At 37.7% G+C, this 22,943-nt stretch overlaps 1 protein-coding gene across 4 annotated transcripts; it reads right to left on the reverse strand.

Moving 5' to 3' along the window:
• Positions 1–3,496: 3,496 nt before the first annotated feature.
• h6pd (hexose-6-phosphate dehydrogenase (glucose 1-dehydrogenase)) lies at positions 3,497–14,450 on the reverse strand. 4 transcript variants are annotated; one of them, XM_028447868.1, is made up of 6 exons: positions 14,404–14,428; positions 8,466–8,549; positions 6,609–7,269; positions 6,396–6,513; positions 6,042–6,314; positions 3,497–5,300 (listed from the first exon to the last, which is right to left on the reverse strand). In XM_028447868.1, exons 3-6 carry the CDS (start codon positions 7,242–7,244, stop codon positions 3,955–3,957), a joined length of 2,373 nt encoding a protein of 790 aa, XP_028303669.1. In that variant the 5' UTR covers positions 7,245–7,269; positions 8,466–8,549; positions 14,404–14,428; the 3' UTR covers positions 3,497–3,954. The 4 variants fall into 4 exon arrangements, with proteins under 4 accessions (XP_028303669.1, XP_028303671.1, XP_028303672.1 ...); XM_028447870.1 differs by lacking the exon at positions 14,404–14,428 and adding an exon at positions 9,594–9,635; XM_028447871.1 differs by lacking the exon at positions 14,404–14,428 and adding an exon at positions 9,561–9,579.
• Positions 14,451–22,943: the final 8,493 nt, after the last annotated feature.

Below are 22,943 nucleotides of genomic sequence, written 5' to 3' on the forward strand. Positions count from 1 at the left end.
CTTGTTAGTTACTCTGTGGGAGGGACTTTGGAAAGTTTGGAGGCAGGGCAAGAGAGCAGCGGGGAGGGAGGTGGGGTGAGAGATGTGAGAGTTGCGGACAACACCTTTAATGTGTGGAGCATTTCTATTGGGAAAATGCTGTATTTTCCCATGGTGCTTTTTGTCTAAATTTCAACAACAAGAACAAGTTATTTACAAGTTTTGATTGTTATGTCAAATATCATTATCATGTATGACAGCATGTTTTAAATAGACTAACATGGTGCATATAATCAGTCAGTAACACATTACAAAACAACATTCAGCCATTGAGCAGGAACAATATCCAAAAAACTGATTAAAAAAAAAAAAATGCATTCATTTTTAAATTAAAACATACATTTTATCATTTATATAACATCTTACGGTGAACGTCATATAACAATAATGAATACTTACACTCTTATTCATCCTAATAGTCTATTAATCACCGTGTTGATATAATAAAAGACAAAAAAATTCACAATATCCACAGTAAATGTGTATTCAGACATTAGTATTGGTGTTGTTATTGATCTCCATTCTGCTTATCAGTTCAGTCACTAACTGCTGTACAGTAGAGGAACGCAGTCGTCCCACCTCCAGGTTCATGGTTCACACTCTGTCCTCGTAGCTTTTCACCACCTGAAATAAACCAATCAGTAGCTTTATTATATTCGAATTTAACAATAGGGTCCATTAATCCATCAATTTGGAAACCAAACAAAACACCAAAAAGGATCAAATCCTTAACGTTGATCAGGGTTAGGATCAATTACATTTTTCAGTTACAATTAAGTTTTCAATTACCTATGTTCAATTACAATTCAATTAAGATTACAGTGACCAGACATTTTTCTAATTACAGTTATTTTTTATCCTGAGAAAGTCAATTACAATTATGTTCTTAATTACTAAAGTTAAATTACAATTAATCACAGTTACTGAGCCTGAAATAAAATTAAAAAAACTAATAAAGGTTAACCTTCCTCTTGTTTGAGCTTTCTCTTAGCATCTCTTATGATAACTGGTCTTAAATCAGCTGTAAAATACACTATAAACAAATATCTATCATCTAATTAGTTTTTCATCTATTGGTTATTTTGTTTGGCTTCCTAATCAATGAAATTATAGGTTTTAATATTTTTTGGTGTGGGTGTCTGAGCCTTTTTTTTTGTCTCAGTATACCCCTAGATTTCATTTTTTTAAATGGTAACATATGTGTAGAACTGTACATAGAACTGTAACATGGTTCCCCAGTTTTGTGTTAAATTATAATTGACAATTTTTCTAGAATTTTAATGGCAATTACAATTATAAAGTAAATTATCTAAACTCAATTACAAGTTAATTACGATTACAACAGCAACAGATTTTTAAAATTACAATTAAAATTACGCAATATTTGTAGGCACTGCCTACCTTGCCTACCCTGACTGCACATCACTGTCCTCTACAGTCCTTTTGTCTAAGGACCAAACAGAGCAGTACCACCATTGACCATAGGGGGCGTCCCTATGGCTGCTGAAGTTTGCATTGCATTGTGGGATGTGGAGTTCCAAAAAAGTAAGCATTAAAGTGTTTTACTGCATTCCTCTTACTGTGATTTCTTGTGCTTGGCCCAAAAAACTCTACCAAAGTGACGCATTTCTGGTGTTTTCACTAAAAGTTGTGGCAAAACTATGTTTAATTTGGGGCTTACAAGGAAAAATCCAAATTTCGCCAAAATGTAACGTCTCGTAGAGGGAAGTGATATCACAGGGAATATCTGGAACAAACTAGAACAAAAATGGAGCCACGCTAATCACTGTTCTTCTTGTCTGTCAAAGAAGCACAAAAAAATCCCAGGAAGAAGGAAGTAAAAACCCTTCTTTGCATCCATCTACAGGCCTCCACATTACATTATTCCCCACAAATACAGACTGGTATGAATTGACAATCTCCCTTATGGAAAACACCAGTTGGACTTTATAGGTCCAGACTTAACCTGGACCTGGAAAAGGTGGTGAAATGCGGTTTTAAAAACCACAGAAATTGGTTAAAAGTTGCAAATTAGAGTGGCCAAAAATGGACAAAAAACGTGGTAAAAAGGGTTCAAGGTGTCAATATTTGCCTTAAACAGTGATGGCCCAGGTGACGTTTGAACCGGCAACCCTCTGATTACAAGCCCAGCGTCCACTCCCCTTTCTGGGAGGTTTAATTATTGGAGGATCATCAACAATTTGGTGACTATTAATTGTAACGTAACACAAGGGGCAGCGCTAATAACTATAACATAACACACTTTTTTACGCCGTTTACCTCCGTTTTTTTGCCATTGAAATTGTTCTTGGGGCAGTCATGGCCTAAGAAGCAGGTTTGTAAATAAAGGGTCGTTGGTTAAAATCTACCCTGGGCTGTCATGGTGCTTGAAATTTTTTCGCCTGTTTTTATGCCTGACTATAACTTTACCTCTGTTTTGAGGCGTTTTAAATTTTGTGGCCATTTATATGCCTTACTATAGCGGTGTGTTTTTTTTTTTTGATGTGTGTAAATGTTCATTCCACTGATTGGATAAAATGATTCACGGTGTTGATTATTGTTCATGTGTGCCTTCTTTTCCTTTACCAGCATTACCAATGCAGATTTAACGGTCTTAAATTTCCTGATTTGTTTGATTTCACTGTGTGAAAGTGAATGATTACTAATAAAAACACACACATCCACAATCGAAGAAATTAACTAATACTGGCGCCTTTAATAGACTGGTTGAAATCCAGTATCCTAATATAGTATTCGGTTTTTGTATCTACTAAACTGGTCAATCAGCTGATCCAGAGCCTCCTCTGCTGAATTCCAATTTTTAAAACAGTCAGTAACTCCACACAGCGATCACTTACCCAAAAAATGAGCAAAACATTTAACAAGCAATAGTTGCTGCTGATGACAATGATCTGGTGTTCTCTACCAAAGTTATCTATCATGTCCCTAATAAATAAAAAATGCTGACTAAAATTTTTTTTTTTTTTATTCACTACATTTTTTGAAGGTGACAATAACCAGACTATGATTAATTTGAAACTAAATTTATTGATATTTCCAATAACTAATAAAAACTGAAGAACTTGTGATAATAAAAGGTAATTCAATGTTTTTTTAAATGTAAAACAAAACACTTATCTGAAAAAAAAAATAATAAAATCTATATATATATATATATATATATATATTATCTGTAACAGATTTAGGCAACCAAAATCTTAATGTCATTTAGTTGACTAACACTAGACTATAACTAATTTGCATTTTAGTTAAAAGATTGACCAAAACTAAATTTGTTGTCAAAATTAACAGTGATTTCAAAGTTTGTAATTGGACAATGGAAGAAAACGCTTTTTCAGAGCCTTTTTGTTTGTGTGGTATAACAATGTAAAGCCACTGGTTTTAACTAAAATTATGATATTTAACGCATGTACGACATAAAAACACTAAAAGACAATTACGTTGTTTTCAAGGCTTTATTGTGAATCGTTTGTATGTGAATCAAAAAACACCACTTTAAAAAAGATGTGAAAATTCACCCGAGGTTGAAATTTATTCAGATGGAAAACAGAACATTGACTGTCAAAAGCAAACTCGTCTTTTTTGCTGTATAGGATTGACTTCCACCATCACATATTTACAATTTGCACAAAACATTCATCAGAGGCTCACTACTAAGACCCACAGTCAATGCATGAACTAAACTAAATGAATTAATCGGTACACATGTAATGTCATAAAGGTCCATAAATGGACATTTTTAAGTGCCCTGTTTTCCCAACAATCACACAAATTCATCAAGAATTAACAAGTGTTTATTAAAGTCCTGAGGTAAAAATGAAGTACAAAAAAACCCAATAGTGGTTCCGTATATGCAGATTCACAGCCCAGCTGGCATTAGCAGCTTTAAAGAACTTATCCTATAAGTGCATCATAGTCTATGTACCACACAAGAGTACCATGAGTAGGTTTAACCCTAGTGACGGGCCATTTGTCTGAGACGTCCTTGATTCGGCTCACCTGGGTGACGAGCTCATGCTTCCCTTTGCCCATCACCAAAAGAGCAACTCTGTGAGCTTGGTTAATGGCGTTGAAGGTGAGACTCATGCGCTGGTGAGGCTTGTTGGGGCTTTCCGTGAGAGCAACGAGACTCTCCCCGTGTTCGTTCACCTTTTCTCCAGGAAACAGAGAGGCTGTGTGACCGTCATATCCAACGCCCAACAGTACAAAGTGGAAACTGGAGTTAACAACCATTTTGCTGAGCTCCCTCTCATACACGAGTGCTCCACCATCCTCCTCCACACACAGACGTTGGTTGAGCTGCACCGGCATGGGGTGGATATTGTAATAGGGAATCTTCACATGTTGGAGCAGATGTTCATGTAAATTGTGAAAGTTTGAGTCCAGTTCGGTGAGGGGCACGCAGCGCTCATCCACCATCCACACATGGGTGCTCCTCCAAGGGAAGGTGGAGTGGTGAAGCACGAGCTGGTAAAACAGAGCAAGGGGAGTCGAACCTCCAGACACAGCCAGATGAAAAACGCCTTCCTCGTGCACTGCTGCCTCTGCTGCCGCCTGCAGATCAACCGCAAGGGTCTCGACTAGTTCCTCGGTCCAGGCAGACACCATGTCGGCACTGCGAAATTTACCTTGCATTGCTTTAAAACCACTTGCTGAGGAGGAGCCCATTTGATCGTGGTTTATTATTACTTCCATGTTATTAAAGGTGATATCATTTCCATCCAGACAGATGTCTAGGAGACCTGCGTTATCTGCACCACCAGGGTAATTACGTGGAAATGTGTCTTTTAAACTCGTGAGCAATGGTGTCCACATGTACCATGAGCCCAGGAGGATTTCAGTGCTGACAAAACTGCTTTTATGCGCTGCATAGATGTGAGAAATGAGCTCTGCATAAGCATCCCGTTGCTCTCTGGGAGTTTGCACATAATAATCTGTAATGGGCAGTCCTAAAACACTGACATTCTTGTGCTCGGTCACTTCCATCCATTCTTTGCCCATTAAAGCAGGCTTGAACAAATTTTTACTAACGAGGATCGCTGGATACTGAAGGCTACCGTGGCCAAAGTAGAAAACGATTTGTTTGGGCTTACAGTGAACGCTGTTGTGATCTTGAAGGCAAAATATGTTGTTCTTAAAGAGCACACGAGCATAACCCACACGTTCATTCAGTCTCTTTCCTGAGACGAAAAGAATAGGGACACCTTCATACAGTGCATTATCAATGTGTGCCACGACAGCTGAAAATGAAACACAAACACATTTTAGCATTGGAAATACATATTTCCAAAAATAACAACATTCATCACAGTATAAAGAAGACATGGGCAAAAATACATCCCCAAAAATTGTATTTCAAGAAATTGGAAGAAATATAAAGCCCGATATAATACACAGAATAACTCCCAAAACACACAAATCGACAGCGAAATGCACAATGTACAAAAGAAATTCCAAAAATACACAAAATGACTAGAATAAAAAACAGACACGATTTAAACAAAACAAAAAACAACAACACATTACTGAATAGCTCCAAAAACAAACTGCAAACTGTCAACAAAATTGCACAAAATGGCAGGAAAACACAGTGAACAACAAAAATACAGAAAGTGACTGAAAAAAATACACAAAATGACAAAAAGAACTCAAAAATAACAAAACCACACATAATGACTTGAAAACACAAAATGACAAAACCCTTTCCCCCCTGTGTTAATGCTGAGATTGGTCATTATTCTAAATGCTGACATGTTGACAATGTGGCCCTTGGATAAAATACAATCATATTCTTGTGGCCCCCGCTGTGATACAGTTGCCCATCCCTGGTATAAAGTCATTCATTAATGTATCTTTCATGCTTGCTTTATCTTTTACGGGCCTGCTTAGGTCAACAGAATCGGGCCATGATTGTATGTCCCTCTGATAGATTTGAATGGTGCCTCAAACAATGACAGTGGAACTTATGTTGACATACTAACCTGCAAAGGTTGGAGTGAGACTAACAGACTGATCTGTAGTCTGGTTCAGCTCCTGCTGCACCTCTGTTTTGTAAGACTGGTACTGACCAACCACGGCTTGGTTTTTGCCCAAAGGCAACAAGGAACTCAAGATCTGCAGCTTGTTTTGATTGACTTCCTCTGCGTTACTGATATTTTTGGGAAGCTTCATGGTCAGCAGCATCATAACCTCAGTCAGGTGGTTCTGCAGGACATCTCTGACCACACCGTATTGGTCATAGAAATGAATACGACCTTTAAGGACAAAACAACAAGAAGTTACTTAAACGTGAAAGAAAGCGTTTTCCTTTAAATGTGTTCAAACTGTACATCTACCTTTGACATCCAACGTCTCTTTTAATACTATCTCCACTCTTTCAATGTGGTGCTTGTTCCAGATTGGATTCAGATTTTTTTTGTTTTCCAGCCTGAAGGGAAGTATCTTTGACACAGCCTATCCATAAGAAATAAAACCAACAAGAAGCAAATCATGAAATCAAATATTTACCGAAAGAAGTCATTGATAGCAATGTGTAATGGTTTTTCTACCTGCTTGCCGAGGTAATGGTCGATTCTGTACATTTCTTCTTCTTTTAGTGAATTCCCAAGTTGAGATGCTAGTGCTTGAGCGCTACTAAGGTCGTGTCCAAAAGGTTTCTCCAGCACCACCCGCAGCCATGCTCCACCAGAAGGTCGGCAACTACTGTTAATCTTTTCAGACACACCTGAATAGGCGAAAGCAGGGACTGAGAGGTAGAAGAGTCTGCCAGCCTCAGTCATTCCCTCCTCCTGAAGCTGTTTCTCAATCTGCTTGGACAGAGCCTGGTAGTCCTCTAACGTCTTCAGCTGACGGTACTGTGAGAGTCTCAGGAACTGCTCTTTTAGTACAGCACAGCGCTCCTCAGACACAGCCTTTGGGCAGGACACAGCCTTCAGGATTTCAAAAAGGACTGGCTTGCCCTTCTCAATAGGTGATAGTCCTCCTCCATGGAAGGAAAAACTATTCCCACTGTTGATCTCTTTGACATAAAGCTGGAAAAAACCCTGCCAAAGGTATTTCTTTGCCAGGTCACCGGTGCCTCCAACAATAACCACTGAAATATGGCCGTGCCTCTGCACCTCCTCCCTACCCTCAGCTCCTCCCAGGGCACAGAGAAGGACCAGAAGTAGGGCAAAGCCAAGCATTCTCTGCTTGTGTTTCTCCCAAACCCTGCATGGAAACAGACATCACATGCAAGCGGTGAACAACGACTAAGTGTTGTGAGCTCAATTCTGCAACAAGTTAGAGTTCTACCATTTGGTTTGAAGCATTAGTTGTTTTGTTTTTTTAACTCTCTTACATATTCAAGTAAAAGTTGTATTGTGATTGAAAAAAAAATTAATACCTGGATCAGAAATTGAATTGAATCGGGCCCTTGTGAATCAAATGGAATTGATTTGGGAAATCTGAATCAATACCCAGCTCTATCTGAAACTGTATCTCTAAAGCAGGGGTGTCAAACTCCTTGTAGTCTAGGGAGCAGTTTAATCTCTACTGGGCAATAGATTTTATGTAGGAAATCAAGTTATTTCCACATTAATGTGCTCTAGTTCTATGTATATACATAAAATAAATTTCTATTTATTTAAGGGAAATATCATGTAATAATTTGAGGTAAATTGAAGGATTTTGTAAGATCTTTCAGTTTTTTTTAAACAGTTTAACATAAAATATAACTGCAATCATGTGATATAACCACTGGGAAAACTGTGAGCGCCTGCAAATATTGTTGAGTTTCATCTACACAATGATTCACATTTTGTCTGTCATTTTTTCCTTTCTCCTGCGGGCAGAATTGGGTGCTCCAAAGGGCCAGATTTGGCTTTGAGTTTGACACATATGCTCTCGAGGTTAACAGTACAGGATCCAATGCATTACTTTACAGTTGAAACAATTTTCTGTGCTGTCAGAAAACACGGTCACAAGTTAATAATGCTGTAAAGTGAAAATTACACATCATTTCGGCATTGAAGCCTATGTTTGACTGATTTACATATTTCTAAATCATTGAAAGAACCTCTTTGAAACATTCAGCACCTAAAAAACTGAATACTAGTTCAATATGTGTGGGAATTACACTTTAATTTATAGCAACACACCAACATTTGCTTTTCAGTTAAGTAATGCAGCTTGGGGCAGAAAACAATGTAGACACAAGCCAACTGAAGATGAACCTGTTCAACATCTTTTCATGGAAAATGATCTATGCATGTAAGTATGCTAATTTTAAGTGAATGGATACTCTTGACGCTCAATGCAAAGCAACTTCGTATAACAAGCCTAATAATAATGAAATCGATTAACCCACACGAGATAGTTCGACACATAACCACCAGGTTAGTGTCCAGTAAAATAGTCATTAATACCTGTTCGTAGAAGAAATGGATGATGAGCGTTGAGGGAGTGCCTCTTTCTGCAGCTCTTTGGAGTTCCTTTTGGAAATAGTGACACTGTAATAAATTAAGTGAGTGAGCGTGGATCAGGAGTGTGGACTTTACACTTTGCCTAAGGGGGTTGAATTTCCCGTACAAGAGCTGCGTTGTTGATACTCTGACAGTGTGATCTGGCAACGGTCTAAATTCATTTACCACGCAAGTTAAAACTGCACTTATTTTTCTATTGGCCTTTCTACTATAGAGGGTCACTGCTCTCTGACTGGGAGCAACATGGACAGGCTGCCAGTCCAACACATGTGCGCCAACATTAGAAACATAGTTACTCTTCAATCATCTATTCTAACCCAAACACACAGACCTCCCTCTTTTTTTTGTACTTATATTTGCACTGCCAGGTCAAAGATCAGTGATTAGCCTCCCTTGTTATCTGTTTTTTTTTTGTTTTGTTTTTTACCTTGTCTGCACATGCTGTCAAAGGTCAACACTACAAGAAGTGCAATTTTTTACAGCAATGCATGTTTTGTTACTGCAATTAAATAAATTAATTTATTTTATTGCATAATTGTGACCATCACAAGCCCTCCCTAAGGAAGGGTAAAACATACTTTATTAAAAAGAGGATGTAAAAAGAGAGGGCAGTGTTACACCTGGGTGAGGGGGCATAATTTGACAGTATATGCAAATCTGGCAACGCCAGTGCATTGTTTCAAGGTCCCATGTTATGCTATTTTTCACCCATCTCCATTTGTTCTAAGAACCCCAAAAACATAGTATTTGAGATTTATTTTCTCAAACTCGCCTGTTTTCCAGAGTTTTAGCCTCTGAAAAGTCACTTTCTGAACAACTCTACACAAACAGGCTGATTTGCGGCCTACTTATTCATGAGTGGGCGTGTCTATAGACGGGACACTGACTTCCTCCTCCCTGCACGGTGATGTTGGGCCAGAGGACGGCCCGCCCTCCTCCCACCCACTCCGTAGTCGAGCTCATGCTGCTTTATAAACACGAGAGAGCATGGGGGCAGGGCGTTCTCCGGTACATACATAGACTGTAGAAAATACATACATAGCACTGTGCGAAGGATGCTGAAATGCTCACATTCGTGGGCGTGTCTGTTTACATGTCAATCACGGCAGAGAGCTTCCTGGAGGCGCGGCTTCTCCAGCTCAGTGCCGCGTCACATTCGTCATCAAAGTGGGAACGTGTCCTCAAATTGGAGCGAGGTGTTTGGGCTCACCCTGCAGTAAGAAATGAGAAAATCACCCTCTAACTAAAGATTGAGGGAATCAATGAAAAAAACACTTTGGGCATGTGTATGAAGCCCATATAGCACTTTTATGACAGAAAAGTCAATTTAGCGTTACATCACTAAAACACACAGTGTATACGCACATATAAAAAACTATATCTAGTTATTTCAAGATAATAATCTAAAAAAAAAAATGAAAGATCTACTAAGTCAGTGCCAGAGAGGATTTTCATTTTTTTCCAGGATTTGCCGTCAAATCCGAGTCGACTTTCCTAATTAATGCAACATCTGGAAAGCCCACTGTTTGCTGTCATGTGTACACAGTGACAATGTAAACAACATAGGGTGCAACCATGAGTACTCAGTGCTTCAATAACTGCCTTTTTGCTCTGATACAGTGATACCCATCATAAAGTGGAGTATTACAGTTGGTGGTCCTGAAGAAATGGGTCTTTTCCTGATAAATGGCATTTACTCTTTGTGTTGTAGAGTGTGTTTGTATGTGTGTGTGTGTTCCACCTTCACTTTCTGCAAAAAAAACGTATATTAATCTATTAATCTATATCTGTAGCTGTGCCCTAGATTTTTCAAGTCTCGAATATTTTTTTGTTTCAAACATCCTCCATCACATCACATTTATGCAACAAAATGGCCTCATTTATTCAATGAACTTGGTAAAAGCACAAAGAAGGGATTGTCCATCCTCTTATGCCCTGACACTCATCGTAGTCCAAGTCTGAGATGTTGTAGAGTTTTTGAGCCTAGAAAGCACTGTGGGAATCGTTGTGGACACATGAATCACAGCGGGCGGCTTCACTCGTGACTTTAGGAGACTGATGGGTCCATTCAGTGATCCTGTTCTGTGACTAACAACCAAATCATTACCTCTGTAAGTACAGCATTATATGTGCTTTTAAATTTATATGAGAGGTTATTAAAAAACAATCCACATGTATATGTAAACATTTCGATAAGAGTATTATAAAAGTGCTAAATGACATGTATACCATTGCATGTAAATTGTTTTGACAATTATAATAATAATTTTTTAATTTTGTTTTTTTAGACAATACCTATAAGGGCATATTGTAAACACCCAAAAAAAGGTCCAGGTTCCCAAAGTGGGGTACGGGTGCCCCAAGGGTACACAAATTGTCATAGGGGTACATTATTAAAAAGTGGAATATAAATTGACCAGCAGTCAGGAGCCTCCATGCATTGCCACAAATTACACATTAGCCGATGTAAGACTAACCATGGTTACAGATTATTATTCATATATTTTTCCTAGCTTTTTTGGGTTGTGACCCCATTTCATTATTACAAATTCATGGCGTCTTCAGAGACTCTTTTTTTCTTTCTAGAATTAGCTTTTGATAATGTTTGTCGTTGCCAAGACTAGTGCACAAAGATGCGCCAGCCAGCTCAGCTTTTTATACGCCATTTTGTTTTACCTAGATTTATATTTGAGAAAGTGAAGGCATAGAATACAGTTAAGATTGTTTTGTGTGTGGTGGTATAATTTGAAGAAGTGTAATACTTAAAACATTTTTAAAATGAGATTTTAATAAGTTTTTTTTTATTATTATTAAAAATTATTAGAAATTTCAGGGGACCCCATTTGAATTCCAGGCAACCCCACATGGGGTCACGACCCCAAGGTTAAAAAACACTACATTAGATTTTTTTTTTTTTAAGTGTGCAGCAGTAGGGGGTACATGGCTTCAGCTTAAAAGTCTGAAGGGATGCGGGACTGTGGAAAGTTAGGGAACCACTGATCTATGTGTGTGTATATATATATATATATATGCGAAAGCTCCTAACCATGCACGGAGGGTTCCACCCCAAATCCAGCACTCTGAGACTATACGCTAGCCGGAAGGAAGGAGGCCGAGGACTAGTGAGTGCGAGAGACACTATCCAGGATGAAACATCCAAGATCCATAAGTACATCAAGGACAAGGCTCCAACAGATGATGTGCTCAGTGAATGTCTCAGACAATGGGAAACAGAAGATGAGGTGCTGGAGGTTCCGTCATGGGAGGACAAGCCCCTACACGGGATGTACCACCGAAACATAACTGAAGTGGCGGATATTGAGAAATCCTACCAATGGCTAGACAGAGCCGGACTAAAGGACAGCACAGATGCACTCATCATGGCTGCACAGGAGCAGGCCTTGAGCACCAGAGCAATAGAGGCCCAGATCTATCACACCAGACAAGACCCCAGGTGTAGACTGTGCAAAGAGGCCAATGAGACAATCCAGCACATAACTGCAGGGTGTAAGATGCTGGCAGGGAAAGCTTACATGGAGCGCCATAACCAAGTGGCTGGTATAGTGTACAGGAACATCTGTGCAGAGTATGGGCTGGAAACCCCAAGGTCAAAGTGGGAAACACCTACAAAAAGGTGGTAGAGAATGACCGAGCCAAGATCCTGTGGGACTTCCAGATATAGACGGACAGAATGGTAATGGCGAACCAACCAGACATTGTGGTGGTGGACAAAGAGCAGAGGAAAGCCGTTGTGGTCGACATAGCAATACCAAGCGACTTCAACATCAGGAAAAAGGAACACGAGAAACTAGAGAAATACCAGGGGCTCAGAGAAGAATTGGAGAAAACCTGGAGGGTGAAGGCATCAGTGGTGCCCGTGGTCATTGGGGCACTCGGGGCAGTGACCCCCCAACTGGAGGAGTGGCTCCAGCGGATCCCAGGAAATACATCAGACATCTCGGTCCAGAAAAGTGCAGTTCTATAGGAACAGCAAAGATACTGCGCAGAACCCTCAAGCTCCCAGGCCTCTGGTAGAGGACCCGAGCTTGGAGAAAAAAAGAGACTGCCCGCGGAGGGTGAGGAAGAGTTTTTTTTTTAAAATATATATATATATATTTATCCTATTTATCCTTATTCTCTATCTATCCTTTATTTATCCCTCATCCTTTATATTTATCACTATTATTATTATTATTGTTGCTGGGTTGTTCTTTGTTCTTGTTTTCTTTGTTGTTTTTTTTTTGTTTCGTGCACCATCTACCAAGACAAATTCCTTGTACTGTCCTTAAAACTGTACTTGGCCATTAAACATTTCTGATTCTGACGTCATCTTGCATGGGTGAAGCTACAATAGCTGACTCAGCCTAGCCAACACCGCCCCCTACTGGCCTGGCAGAATACTGCTTTGAAATGTGACCAGAAACAGGAGAGATGAACACAGCAATGGTAAAACTTTGCAGTGGTGAATAACACTTTATACATATATAGGTTTTTCGCAGACTGGGCATCAAAAAACAAAGCACAAAAGTTAATTTATAAGTCCTCACCTTTTTCCTGTGTTTGGTTTTAAGCTATTTTCTTCGATTCAAGCATGTCACTTTGGAATAAAGTATATTTACGTAGTTTACAACATAATTGTAGAATCAAATTTTGGCTAGTCAGAATTGAATTTTAGATTTATGATATCTGTGATGCAACAACAATTGTAGATATAAACAACTAACATTGTGACCATTAGGAACTTACATTATGGATATATGGACTTAGAGTTATAACATGTCAAAATTAAATTATAGACATCTGTAATTAAATTTGAATAGAAGTCAAAGGACCATTTTTGACGAGTTGTAATAAAGTTACAGATATCTACAATAACACTTTCCACTAGTGACAAGTGAATATCTGTTGATATCTACAATTAGCAGTGTAAATAATAGGTGTTTAACCCATGTTATGTTCTCATACTTGTATGGTGATGTACATATTTATTGAAGTTAAATACATTTTTTTTTTTCTAGTTACACTTATATTATTACAACATTATATAACATATCCTTCCTGTCATTGTGTTTGGATTGCGCACTTGCTTGTTGGATACTGTAAATAGTCCTGTTGTGGGTTGAATAAAAATAATTATCTTATTTTAAATAACTTTTCTGCTTTTGTTTTGGTCATATTATGGTTTAGGCCATCTCCAAAAATGACTAATGAGTAACATTTGACCAGTTGCACTTTTAAAGTTAATTTTAACTGCTAGCTTATAACAACCTGGATATTATATTTCCATAGCTTAGTGTTTTGTTCCTAATGATTATGAAGATGCTTGTATAAAGTGGTAGTGTGTTAACACTGTATCTCTCAGTCTTTTCTACAGTTGTCACTGAACAGCAGCACTCAGTCAGTGCACGCATGAGAGACCACGAAACAAAATGATTCAATATCATTCAATAACGATCCCAACGTTGGTTCGATACTATCGACATTTGGGTCGATCGGCGCACCTCTCTAACACGTTCCACTGCATTCCATCTGATTAGATGATAGGTCACTGGTTTAACCAGATCATTCCGCCTTAGCCTCATTCATTTACAGATTTTTAATCTACTTTACATTAAGTCTATGTTCCTTTAATGTATAATGTGTGGCGAATTTCACCACTTCGTGAGAAATGTCGCGTGTGAGCGTGTGAAAGTATCAAGGAGCGTCACTTTAAGAGCCCTAGCTGTCATATATCTACAATGACACACTCCGCCAGTGAGAATGGCATGTGAAAATGGAATTACAGAACAATTGCAAGTATCGCTACTGATTAAAAGTAAAAACAGCTTTGCCAGAGAGTGCGTGCACTGACTTTCACGTGAGGGGGAAGAGAGGAACTGACCTGTGTCGCGAGCCGAGGCAAAGGACTTCCTGTAGCAGTCACGTGACATGACGCGGCTTTGATAAGGTGCTTATGAATAGAAACAGGAGAATAGACCCTTTTTTCCCCTCAAAACGTCTTTATTTAAACCAAAGTTGCATTTAAAATGTATTATACAATTCAAAAAACAAGTGGCATAGGTACATTGTAGCGTAAACACTCTCTCAAATTGGGTTTCAAATTCAAAACAGCTTTATTGGCATGACAGGTTTACATTGCCCAAGCATGTGTGACTTAGAACAACGTACACAAAAGAAATAAATAAAAAATACCATATATAATAACAACATTTGTGAACATAAATATATATGGTTACACTATGTACCTCCAGAACACAATTTGCAAATAACTTATAAGTGTTATAAAAGGGGAAAAAAAGAATTTTACATACATCCATATACACACATGTGCATCCGGTTATACAAGTATGTACATATAAATATATGTACACAAACACTTACAAATGTGTATTCTAATATAATCACAAGAGATTATTCTTTTTTAAAGGGAAGTGGAATAAGTACAGTTAATAAAACATACAGCATATATACATACATCTGCAAACTATTCATATATGTAGTAAAACTGTAGGACCATATATGTCATTTTATGGTGGTCGCTTTGTATTTTAATTTTTCTGGTATATTACTCCTTTTCTATAATCCATTTACCAGTAATTAATGTGAAAAGCGTACAGATTTATAATTTATTAGCAGTGATTATTGTAATTAGGAAAAAAATCATTTTACTTTGAGACTGGGGTTCTTTTTTTCTGTTGCACAGCTGTTGTGATTCAAAGAAATATGCTTGTAGTCGAGTCAGCATCTTTCTCCTAATTAATAGTAATTCATCTGACAGGCGAAAGCCATAGTATTGTCTGTGAATCACAGGAAATAACTTCGGTTTACCTTTCTGAAGAAGATGTTCCATTGATATATCAAAAAAAAAATTATATATATATATATATATTAAAAAATATATTATTAAATGAGGTTTTTTCTTGTTTTTTTTAAATGTATTTATTTATTTATTTATTTTTGATATATCAACAATACTATGACTATCGCCTGTCAGATTAATTACTATTAATTAGGAGAAAGATGCTGACTTTTTTTTTTCATAAGTACATTTTTTGTATGAGTAACTTATTCTGGAGTCAGTTTAATAGTGTTAGAGTTTTGAGATACTCTTGTATTCAGTACCTGAGATTGCATTCAGAAAGACATAGTCAGAGGTTTTGCTTTGCTGGATCAATCAATCAATTTATTACAGATGAACAGAAATGAATCAACAACAATATCAGAATTCATAGAAAATAACAGGCACTCATTGATAATAATGCATCAATTTTATATCATGCTTTTTTGGACACTCAAAATCGCTTTACAGAATTAAGGGATTATTTTTTTCACTCCACACAGCTGTGGGCGTCAGGGTCGGCTCATTCCTGGGCCTCGAATGTTGTTTTCTCATTATTTGTTTTCTATGTTGTTATCTAGTGTTTCTCCTTCCTTGGCTGCACATGGCTGTGACGTGTGTCTTCTTTTGTTATTTTACTAAGACATATGAGCTCATCAAAGATAAAGACATACACAAATTATACATAGGTCAAAGCAAAGATTTCAAAAGTTAATATCTAACAGTATTCCTTTAATTAAAATGTGTTTTACATTTTTAAATCACTGCTGATTTAAAGCAATGCAAATTATGTTCAAGATTTATTGATTGATTTATTATTATTTATCATTTAGGGGTTTATTGTGTCTGTTTATTTGATTTATTTGTTTAATGTGCATTAGGTTTAATATTAAAAAATATTAATAATATATATATACATAAATATTCTCATTTGTTAATTACTTGAATTCAGTGCATTTTGCTCAAACTGTCTTTTTTAGTGTTAATTCAAGTGTCGTAGTTATTGATATCTAATTTGTCTCTTTGCTTACGTACTTGCTTGTGTTATTGTTGGATTTAGATTAAGTTGAAATCAGATGTTCTAAAACAGTTTGTTCCAAAAAAAAATAGGCTGTGAGAAAGTTGACCTGAATATATTTTATTATGGGTAAATAGGAGCTATTTAATTATAGTATGTTAAAAAAGAAACCACGAATAATAATCCATATCTACAATAGGTCCACTGGTCTTGTGTGTTTCATCCACCAACCAATGTTAATTTAATGATTCATCACTGTTCAGGGTGCAGGAGGTCCCTGACTCTCATCAGTCACTTGTGAGCAGGCAGCTACACTCTAACAACCTATTGTTATTACAAGAGGGACCCCTGTTGGTCTCCGAGTACCAGAGCTGCCTTCTGACTGGGTCATACATACTTGTCACCATCACTCATCCATTACTGTCATCAACTCTGCATGCCTCATCTCTGACTCTAACTTTGGGGTCAAAACTGCCTGCTTCAGAAAAAGCTACTAGTGTAAAAACTTAACTGATATATATGTATCTGGAGCCTGTCGGGGGACGCATTGTTCAGCTGCCTCGTGTCATCGTCATCAGGATTTAGACCTACCTCAAACAAAGCAGGTGTTCCTTTTGACCAAATAGCACTGATTGTTGTGGACCACACTGCCAGTCATCATCCCTTCTGCTACCTATTTTCTGAGCAGATGTGGTCGTTACATCTCACCATATGACACCCAATATAAACGTTAGAGGCAAACCTTTAGAACGAGATGTTACATCACAGCAGAGGTATAAAGAATGCTGCTATATTCTACTCAAGTACAAGTAAGTCATACATAAAATACTCAAGTACAAGTAAAAAAAAGTAGCTCAGTTAATTAGTACTCAAAGTAAAAATTACAAGTTACTCCACCCCCACCCCCATGTTTATTGTTGGTTATAAATCTTGCCACGGTTGCCTTGCATACAGTAAACATCTCATGTTTAAACTTAAGAAGGAAGAGACCAAATCTTGCACAATTTTTTATTTATTTTTTGATCAAAGTCTTTTTATTTATTTTTCACAATGTTAAACAAGAAAAACACAAACAAAACAAAACAAAGAAATATCCAGAAAGTTTTGGACAGGTCCAAAATGTGTGCAGAAGCTTAGCAGGACTTTGTTTGCAGCGGTCACATGACGGATCCAGGTCCAGATTGAGTTTAGGCACAATCTTGCACAATTTGAACTTCATTTATTTTCCACAAAGGCATTTGTCAAAATGTACATGTCTTTTTTTAAATAAAATAACACCAAATGAATTAAATTCAAAATATTAGAATGATCAGGCTCTAAATACAGCTATTGTACTCTAAAACTGAGAAAATAACCTTCATGCAATGCTGTTTTGGTGCAGTGCATTATTTTTAATCTGGTTGGTCGGCTATGATGTGATGCATTTGATTATCGTCTGGTCATTTCATTTTTTTGTAGTTTCACAAGGACCATTGATCATTTTAAAACAATACATAATAATTTACTCAATAAGGGTTGGGTGTAGAAATGTAACAAATTCATTCATTTGCATCTTTTAAAACAGTAAAATTACTGATTTAGAAATATACTCCAAAAAGTACAAGTACCCATAAAAGCATCTCAATTACAGTAACGTGAGTACCTCTGCATCCGAGCTGGACTTTGGCCAATCATTTCAAAAACACCTAATTTAGGTCTAAGTTGGGTTTTTTTTTTCTTGGAGCATCAAACAATCTGCCAAGGTCTTTAGAGTGTAAAAACGTGCACCTGGAACAAACAACCATTGACTCAAAGTCCAAACACATCATCTACACAACAACCTTACAAACAGCCGTAATAATGCCTGTGATCACAAAGGAGATGCCCCCACAAGTTGGTTGGTTGGCCACTGTGAAGTGTAAACAGTAAACAGGATAACGTGTGTGTGTGTCCTGCTATAGAGAGAATGAGCCCATGCAGAGTGATAGCCCAGCTGTCACTGCAGCTATAACTTCAGACTTGAGAGACCACAGGATGCAAGCTGGACGGCTGTGTGTTTGTGGGTGTGTGTGTGTGTGTACTTGTGTGTGTGTGTTGTCACCCCACACCCTCAGGCATTCTCCAGCCTTTGGCTTCCTTCCTCTCCTTTGTTAAGCCTCAGAGCCAGACTTCGTCAAGCTGAGCACACAAACCAATGCATATGAATGTGTGCTGTCATCTTTATTAGTGCCCTTTGCCAACAACAATTACATTTAACACAGGTCTTTATACTGAAAGGAGATTTTTACTCAGCCTTGGGCCGGTCTATTCCAACCCCACGTTCCCACTTGCCAGACGAAGAGGATTATAGCGTCCTCAGTCTGGGACAAATTTGAATACGCAACCTGTCTGTTACGTATTAGAAAGAGAAAATAACACTGAGCAATGAATAAAGGCTCGTTTTCAAACACCTCATTGTTGCCCTCGCGCATAAGTTCAGAGCTGGGTTTGGCACGTTATTTGATATTAGAACTTCAAATCTAATTTGATAGGCAGCAGTATTATTTTTCACAAACCTTCAAACAACCTGTTTGTGTTTCTGCTCAGAGATGTCAACAGTACAGTTATTAAGCTAGTATTTCCTATCACAGCTGCTCTTTGATGGTTAGTGATAATGCAGGTATTGATGATGGATTTGGCAATGAGAAAAGAAGAACCTGAGCCTGTGTGAGTAATAAACTGTGTTTTTTTTTTTACCACAGTTTCACATTTCTTTGCTCTGTCACACAAAAAAACATGCCTGTGCATGTTCCTTCTTTTGTTTTTTTTTTTAATGCTGTGCTGCACACAACAGGGCCCGTATAGACCTCAGGCACCCATCCCAAATTCCAGCTCGCAGAGGTAGTGTTTTCAGAGGTGGCATGTCGAGCCTTTTTAAAAGGAAATGACTGAGGACAGGGGAGGACACCGTGCACAAGCCTTTCAGAAAGAAAGAAAGCACAATAGTGGATGAAAAAGAATAGATCAGATTCCACAACATGTGAGGGAGATGAAAGGATGTGGGGTTGAGAGGGATCTCGTCACACTTTTGTTGTGATGTCAGAATATAAAAGTGCTGAGTTTTAAATCCAGTCATGGTCAAACTTTACTTTTACTGTTGTTCTCACTCAAATTAGTAAGTAAAACATCATTTCTGTTGGTGTCGCTGAGATGTGTGTGATTACTTTTTCCTTTCCGTGCAATAACAAACACAACTCGAGCGCTGTGTGGTTTGATCCTTTTGTCGGATCAGTTAAAGGATAACACACCTTTTTTGCGGTTTTACCTTTGCTGACTCAGGGAACCTTTAAAACCAGCGAGATTATACTGAAATTTCAATGTCTTTTGTTATGTGGTTTTAAACCTCTACTTAAACTCTTTCATTAACCTCTGTATAATCTTTGAGTCACCATCGTGTCTCTGTTTCCACCAAAGTGTATTTTTAAATGTAAGGCAAGGGAAAATTATTTGTTGTGCTTTTCCCACACAAAGCAGTTATGTGCTTTAAATGAGTAAAAGTGTAACAGAAAACTTTAAATACAGTTAAAAAAAACAAAACATTAACAGAGCAGTTTTTTCCTGCTTATGTGCAGCATAACAACTAAAAGCTATAGAACAGAAAGATATCCGGTAGCTGCTTACTCTTACTTCAACTACTTATGTTGATTTTTTTGGTTTAAAAATCCAAATAAATCCACTTGCATAATTTACTCTAATAAAAAAAAAAATGGAATTTTTTTCCAATGTTTACTAGCTAACAGTAGGTGTGAAAACACCTGTGTATGTAAATGTACACATATTTATATACGTATTTGGCTGTGTTCGAAATTGCATACTAATGTACTACACACTATACCCACTCAATGAGTATATACTGTCTACTATTAGTGTGATTATTATGATTAATATTCCCACTAAAATATTCTTTGAAGTTTCCCAAGATGCATTTCAAACCCATGACGGCAAAAACTGAAGCGCACTAAGGTTGAATATTTCTGTTGATTCGCCACCTTTGAAAGTTTTGAAACCATTTTAAGCGAGAAAGTAACCATGTAGAGTATCAACATGTGGTCATTTGATCCATAAAACTCACGGAATACACATTTCATGCCAACATTTCAGAGATTTTTGGAGATCCGCCATTGTGCTACTGACAAAACCTCTGGGTACCTTCAAAACAAGAGCCCTATTAATAAAAGAGTTAAAAAATAATGGATAACAACAAGAGATGCTTTTATTTTGAAAAGGGGATGTTTGACTTTTAGTTTGAAGCTGGTCCCAGGATGATTTTACATTCAGCTCACAATGCATCATGGGGTGGTTGAGTATGACTAGTGTGCCCACCGTGCATACTTAGGAAATGTCCCAATATAGTATACATCTGGGTATTTCTCGGGTACTCAATCTTTGCATAATATCTAATGTGGATGCACTACATACTCATTTTGACGTCAGACCTAGTATGAGTAGTACTAGTAGTTAGTATGCAACTTCGAACCAGCCTTTGTCAATGGGAACATTTCTCTTATATTCTCTATGTTCCAAAATGTTCCTATTGTTGGCTGAATGAGTGACTGAAAATGGAAAGTACCCTTGTTAAACTAATCTTACATATTAACATGTGTTTGTTTGCATTTCTCTTTTTACAGAGAAATAAACAAAACAAATCTAAACCCGTTTTCCTTAAGTGAGGAAAGCTTTTGCAACAACACTGATGGGTAATCACTTATCACAAAAGGCATGCACCAATGTGTGAAGTGATTATTTCTTAACAAGGCTTTTGGGAGCCCTGGCTGTGTGAGAGTGATGAAAACAGTAGGCGCATTTCATGTTGGCAGTACACAAAACCTCCCCAGTGCTTTCAATTGTGCTCCACCTCTCTGTTTGCTGATAGAACAAGAAGCGTGAGGAAAAGCGGGTGCGTGAGGGGAGCCGCAGGCCTGAATGACATGGCGTTGCTGCTTCAGCTATTGTGCACTGACCCGCAAAATTCAGTCCCAGCCCCCAGTGTGAAGAACTCCTGTGTTGTCATCACCCTCAAAAGCACAGGGACCTGCGTATTTGGGCAAGTGGAGGGTGGGCGATCTGAGGCGTCAGTCCACTTTTCAGCAGGACACATGCTCTGTTCAGTGAATAAAAAGGAGCCTGCATTGTAATGAATTCATTTGCATACTTGTGTGCCAGGAAGGGTATTAACCTTTGACACCTTAGAGAACAGGCTGACAACAGAAAGCACTTCTTAGTGTCCAAGCATTAACACACTCGAAAATAACACCTAAGTGCACCTCGGTGTGTATCAAAACCAATACTCACTGAAGAGGAAAGACTTTTCAAGCGCTTGATATCCAGGTTTTTCCTCAAGTAGCAAATTGAACTTTACAAAAAATGTGTAGATTATCAAGAACAAGAAAGACATTTGGATTATAGTTTTTGAATAGTTAATATAGAAATTGAAAAATCTCTTCATTATTATTCTTCATATGTGTTTTCTTTTTTTAAACATTCAATTGAGATCAAGCAGTAACTTTCAGATTAAAATGCAGGTTATTTATTCAGACGATGTAACCAACTTTGGTAATTTATTATCAAAAAGCCCAAATTCAGGATGTACTCTACTTTTCATCAGAATACTTCATTCTGTTTGTTAAATGATTATATAGGACAATGTATGACTTTTTATTTTAATGTTTTTTGGTGGAGTTCCATGTCAGGTTGATTTGTTGTGTTGGGCCCTCAGCCTGAGGGCCTCTCCTGTCCAAGTGCACGCTGCCTCTCAGAGAAGACTTGACTCTGAAATTACTCCTTAGGAGTTGCTAGGCGATGCTTTTGTTGGACTTTCTATGTAGTCACATATTCATACCCAAATTGCGAGGCTCTTTATAAGAACTGTCTCATTTGTAGTCATATATTCATACTAAGCTGCCCCCTCCCACTTGACCCCTCCTTTACCCGTCGTGGGAAACACAAGCCCTGGACGAGATGTGGAGGATTCAGCAATTACTTAGAAGACGGTCAAACAATTGTTGGACTCTTTTTTAATGTCACCAAAGCCTAAATATATTTGTAATGTATTGCGTTTCCTCATTTTTAAGAAACCTTTACAACCTCAAATTAAGATTCCAGAACAGAATAAGCATTCAAAATGGCTTCGAAACATTTGTCAAAACATGGTAAATGGAGTCATTTGTTGATGTCCAAGTTAGGCTGTTGGTGGTCCAATTACGCTGCTTTGCCAAGTGCAAGACAAGCAACAAATCAAAGGCTCCCCAGAGAAACTCCAATAAAATAATTATTTTTCATCCAAAACAATGCAGGATTTTCTTTTTAGCTTAGTTTGATTTTCCAATGTGACCTCACCAAGAACACCAAAGAAAGACTTTAAGAGCTTTGTGTATGGCATTCCTAACTAATTGGTATATTAGAAAATATTATATTTTTGATGTATGTTATGTATATGCTTATGGATCAACGAACCTATAGGGACATGATAAGCTTTGCTTTGAGATAAAACAATAAAAATGCGCATGTGCGCTAAAATGAGGCAGATGTGTATGAAAACATGTTGGGT

The sequence above is a fragment of the Gouania willdenowi genome, chromosome 5, assembly GCF_900634775.1.
Source record: "Gouania willdenowi chromosome 5, fGouWil2.1, whole genome shotgun sequence".
In the NCBI taxonomy this organism is placed as follows: Eukaryota; Metazoa; Chordata; class Actinopteri; order Blenniiformes; family Gobiesocidae; genus Gouania; species Gouania willdenowi.

Coding starts and splice junctions, on each gene's coding strand:
- h6pd (XM_028447872.1), bottom strand. CDS start 7,244: ATGCTTGGCTTTGCCCTACTTCTGGTCCTTCTCTGTGCCCTGGGAGGA. Junction 6,514..6,608: donor ACCATTACCTCGGCAAGCAG/GTAGAAAAACCA, acceptor TCTTATGGATAG/GCTGTGTCAAAGATACTTCC. Junction 5,301..6,041: donor TCTCACTCCAACCTTTGCAG/GTTAGTATGTCA, acceptor TTTCATTTTCAG/CTGTCGTGGCACACATTGAT.